At 42.0% G+C, this 5,264-nt stretch overlaps 1 protein-coding gene across 1 annotated transcript; it reads left to right on the top strand.

Annotated features, from left to right (window-relative positions):
* Positions 1-3,397: 3,397 nt before the first annotated feature.
* On the top strand, positions 3,398-4,815 carry LOC117474948 (piggyBac transposable element-derived protein 4-like). Its single transcript, XM_034120983.1, has 2 exons — positions 3,398-3,913; positions 4,343-4,815. The coding sequence occupies exons 1-2, from the start codon at positions 3,431-3,433 to the stop codon at positions 4,388-4,390; spliced, it is 531 nt and encodes a 176-aa protein (XP_033976874.1). The 5' UTR covers positions 3,398-3,430; the 3' UTR covers positions 4,391-4,815.
* Positions 4,816-5,264: the final 449 nt, after the last annotated feature.

The following is a 5,264-nucleotide window of genomic DNA, read 5'->3' as shown; positions in this document are numbered from 1 at the left end:
GTATTAAACAGTCCCATGACAAAATGACACTTTATGATGTAATAACGATTTTTGGCTTGTGTAACCATTAGCCAATAACCAACCAAGGTAACCCTGTGTTTTCCTTATATTTACAGTCTATGGTGTTTTAATGCTGAAGCATTACGGTTGTTGTTGTTGTTATTGTTAAGTATTGCTTTGTGATGGTGCCCATTACTCCATGTATTAAGGTGCATTACAATATGACATCCCCACGCTGTGTACGTAAATGTATGCACTGACAGTTATATATCACACAGGCTCCGCCCTCTACTGGACTCTCTAAACGTAAGAAGATAGATAGAAGAAAGTGAAAGAATATGGACTCACCACTCCTTGAACATCGGCCTTGCCCTACATGCCCGGGCTTAATTGCGGGCACTGATCTATGGGGGTTATTCCCTATCTTTATTCAAGAGCGTGGTATTTAAATTTGAGAGCATACTTTATTGATTTCACATTCAGATTATGTATTTCTTTCCCTCAAACCCTGTCCTCACACTCAAATAGTGCCTGCTTGCACTCAGATATATTGCTGCTTACAGATTTCCTGGGTTCCAGCTTAAAACCTTAACCTCGCACTCAGGCTGTTTCTGTGCGCTCGTGAAATGGGTGGGTAAGCACAGTTAGTATATATTTATTAGGGCTGTCAGTCGATTAAAATATTTAATCGCGATTAATCGCATGATTGTCCATAGTTAATCGCGATTAATCACAAATTAATCGCACATTTTGTATCTGTTCTAAATGTACTTTAGAGGGATATTTTTTACGTTTTTAATACTCTTATCAACATATGAGTGGACAAATATGCTTTATATGTTTGTTTATTATCATTTGAACAATGACAAATATTCTCATGAATATTAAACACAACAACCTCTGAACATTACAAATATTCGCCTCAATTCAACCTGGAACCTCTCTCATACAATAATACAATACTGTGTGTGTGTGTGTGTGTGTGTGTGTGTGTGTGTGTGTGTGTGTGTGTGTGTGTGTGTGTGTGTGTGTGTGTGTGTGTGTGTGTGTGTGTGTGTGTGTGTGTGTGTGTGTGTGTGTGTGTGTGTGTGTGTGTGTGTGTGTGTGTGTGTGTGTGTGTGTGTTGAAGTAAAAAGATATGATTCTACACTGTATTGAAGTAAACATGTATTATTTTGAATTGTATTTTAGTGAACATGTATTGTTTGAACTGTTTTAAGTAATCACAACTGTTATAGGTAATCACAACGGTTTTGGGTAATCATATATATAGAAATGATATTCTTACTTTCAAACTCACTGACCCAGAGATTCTGTTTCACACTCACACATTGGCCTTTTCACCCCTAAAAACAGATGTTGGTTTTAAGGTCATTAAAGACATTATTACACCGCTCCTTTTCACCCCTCCACAACAGATGTTGTTTTTAAAGTCGTTAAAGACCTCCTTAAATATGTGGAGAAAGGTTTAAATGTCTGAAAAAGGATAGTTTATGTGAAAAACTCTCATGGGAAAGGAATGGAGTTAAGATCGGGGGCCGAGATAAGAGTGACTTTTGACCTTGAGAAACTTAGGATCTCACGTTCTGGTCGGAACTCTGATTCGCTGTATTGAACCCGACCAGGAGTGAATCCAACCAGTAAAAACACTTGGGGGATGTGACCAGCTCACACAGCTCCTCCTCTCGGACTCTCTCATTCGCTTTGGAATGAAAGGGGAAGGAAAAAGTCAACTCTTCTCCGCCCCAAAATAAGGATATGAATACTGATGTTTTTGTATGTAAAAATGCTTTTTGGTTTGGTGAGTTGGTTGGTCCTGATATCTGTGTCCGCATCGCATCACAAACCTGAAGTCAATTTCTTTTTGTTTGATGAGTTGGTTGGTCCTGACACCTTTATCCGCATCGCATCACAAACCTGAAGTCCGGAGTACTCTGTATAACTTGTATATGTGTTTGGTTTCCTACCAGTAAACTCAGATAATTGTTATAACTTTTGATTCCGGTGTTTTCAATTCCTTTCTTTATTTAACCCTTAAGAGTCCCTGGGGCCATTTTTCAGCCATTCAGGTTTTCATGTTCATGCCATTTTGGCTGTGTTGAATGAATATTGCTCAAACTTGCCAGAGGATATTCTTTTTTAGTTGTATATTGAATTGTCGTCTCAGTTTTTTAAATTAGCCTAAAATGGCTAAGCTACACAAAAACCGACACATTTGTTCCTAGCGGCAAAAAATGCCCCATTGAAAACCATTGAAAATGCTTTTTTTGACCCCACATTTATCTTATCATAAACTCTTGATTTCCTTTATGTTAAGATTTCATTTTGGACTTCTAGCTTTCAATTTTCAATTTTTACATTTGTCTACAAGATGGCGATAATTTTAACCCTTTGAAGCCTGTAGCAAAATGTCACCCTTTTTACTGTTTTCTGCAAGGGTCACTTGCTACTGAAATTATATGTGTGTCGCTTTTGATGTTGGATAATGGTGTGTGTGTGTGTGTGTGTGTGTGTGTGTGTGTGTGTGTGTGTGTGTGTGTGTGTGTGTGTGTGTGTGTGTGTGTGTGTGTGTGTGTGTGTGTGTGTGTGTGTGTGTGTGTGTGTGTGTGTGTGTGTGTGTGTGTGTGTGTGTGTGTGTGTGTGTGTGTGTGTGTGTGTGTGTGTGTGTGTCAAACTTCAAAAGACTTTTCTCTTAGAAGGCCACACTGCGTAATAATCTAATTCAATAATAAAAACAATGAGTTGCGAGAACCAAAACAAAATTGGACTTTGTTTTGGTTCTCGCTCAGGTTGTTTATACAGGTGCACTGCAGCCATGGTTATAAGTATTACTATTAGTGCAGGAGTAGTCTTTTTGGAGATGGCAAGGCATTACAGCACACAGGAAGCTCTGGACATCATCATGCACTCTGATTGCGAGGATGGCTCCTCATCCTCCTCCGTGGACTCTGAGGCTGACACAGAAGAGGCCTCAGAGTCCACGGAGGACGCCTCAGAGGTGGGAACAGACCAGCTAGAGTCCAACTCAGACTCATCTGAAACTGAGAGCGGAGGGGAATTGGAGGAAGCAGCTGCAGGATGGACTTCAAAAAATGGTAAAGTGTTTTGGTCTCCCACAAACACTGAGACGCTCCGCTACGTCCCAGCAGCCAGAAGTTTGATCCCGGGACCAACACACTATGCTGTCGCCCGAATCAGTGATCCGGCATCCAGCTTTGCACTGCTGCTGACAGATGACATCCTGCAGCATATTGTGTCCATGACAAACCTGCATGGGAGACGGTCAATTGCAGAGTGGCGAGATATGGACACAGAGGAACTGCAGGCTTACGTGGGGCTGCTCATTTTGGCCGGTGTTTACAGGTCAAAAAATGAATCGACCCTCTGCTTCTGGAGTGAGAAATCGGGACGGAGCATTTTCCGAGCCACGATGTCCCACAAGAGGTTTCACCAAATCAGCCGAACACTGCGGTTCGACGACAAGCTATCCCGACCGCGGCGCCGTGATGACAAGCTGGCTGCCTTCCGCAAAGTCTGGGATATGTGGACGCACCGCCTGCCGATGCTGTTCAGCCCATTCAGCGACGTCTGCGTGGATGAACAGCTCGTCCCATTCAGAGGCAGGTGCAGCTTCAAGCAGTACATGCCAAAAAAGCCGGCCAAATACGGTATAAAGATTTGGGCAAACTGTGATGTAAAATCATCCTACGCCTGGAGACTGCAGGTGTATACAGGCAAAGCAGCTGGCAGTCGTCCTGAAGTCAACCAGGGGATGAGGGTGGTCCTGGAGATGACAGAGGGGCTCCAGGGACACATCATTACCTGTGACAATTTTTTCACGTCCTTCGCCCTGGCTGAGGAGCTGCTCAGGAGAAAACTGGCCCTGGTTGGCACAATTCGCCGAAACAAGCCTGAGCTTCCCCCTATTTTGCTCCAGGCAAGAGCGAGAGCGATCCTCTCCTCCACCTTTGCCTTTACGAAGACCCACACACTGGTCTCTTACATCCCTCGACGGGGCAGGAATGTGCTGCTTCTAAGCACGAAACACCGCAGTCCAGACGTAAGCGACGAAATGAAGAGAAAGCCAGTCATAATCAAAGACTACAACCGATGCAAAGGAGGTGTCGACAACCTTGATAAGGTAGGTGCCATTAGGCATCAGTTACGCACACATGTATTCTTACTCTTATATTCTTGTCTGAAATATATGTAGGTTTTTTTCAAATGAGCATTTTCCTATGAAATAATTAATATTTGCATCATGAGAGAAAATGCTTGGAATCATGTATTCAAATTGTCTTGTTTTATGTTTTTGTTAGGTTGTTGCCACATACTCCTGCAGGAGGAGAACAAATCGCTGGCCACTTGCCCTCTTCCACAACCTGGTTGACATTTCCCATTACAACGCCTACGTCCTGTGGACATCAATCGAGCCATCCTGGCAGCAGCAGAAACCGTACAGGAGGAGGCTCTTCATTGAAGAGGTGGGAGAAATGCTGGTGACCCCACACATCAAGAAGAGAGGGCGCCTTCCCCGCTCATCAGCCGCTGCAACAATGGTGTCAGATCTGCAGGGTGCTGCTGCAGGCCCCTCTCTCATCAGTGAACGGAAGAGCAGGAGGCAGTGCAACTTTTGCATGGACAGAAGAGTTTGCAGCACCTGCTGCAAATGTGGGAAATTCATATGCAAGGACCACAGTCTGTCCATTTGCAGCCCCTGCTCGACCTGAGCTGAACTCTCACAGCCAGACACAGTGTTCATTCAATGTTCATCTTTGTAAAATAAATGTTTTTATGGTTCAAAATGATCTTGTATTATTCATTTTAGTCAGGCTGGAGTAGTTTTAAAAGATTTAGGAAAAAAATATGAATATATCATATTTTTATGGCAGTTTTTGTGAGGGTGGCATTTTATGGCCTTAGGAACACGAGTGTGAGTTTTTGTTTAAATCTAACACTGCAAAAAAAATAACAATGCATTCAAATCAATGTTGCTGCCAATCATTGACCAATCTAGGGACCTAATAATAACAATAATCAAATATTCCTTGAAATGTATTTTTTTTTTAATTATTCTAGTTTTTTGTTCTTTTCAATAAAAAAACTGGAGTTTTTTCAACAAACTGGCATTTAAAGGGTTAAAATCCCCAAAATATAATTCATATTTCATATGTGTATGTCAGGCTGGAGTAGTTCTAAAAGATGTACTCTTTTAAAGTGGGAAAAAATATGAATATATCATATTTTTATAGCAGTTTTTGTGA

This window comes from Trematomus bernacchii, unplaced genomic scaffold (genome assembly GCF_902827165.1).
Source record: "Trematomus bernacchii unplaced genomic scaffold, fTreBer1.1, whole genome shotgun sequence".
Classification (NCBI taxonomy): Eukaryota; Metazoa; Chordata; class Actinopteri; order Perciformes; family Nototheniidae; genus Trematomus; species Trematomus bernacchii.
The sequence above is the reverse complement of the archived record's forward strand: the minus strand, read 5'-3'. Positions and strand labels throughout refer to the sequence as shown.

Excerpts from the sequence above, each read along its gene's own strand:
- LOC117474948 (XM_034120983.1), top strand. The coding sequence starts at position 3,431 with ATGTCCCACAAGAGGTTTCACCAAATCAGCCGAACACTGCGGTTCGAC. Across the intron at positions 3,914-4,342 it reads CAATTCGCCGAAACAAGCCT|GAGGAGAACAAATCGCTGGC; the intron begins GAGCTTCCCCCT and ends ATACTCCTGCAG.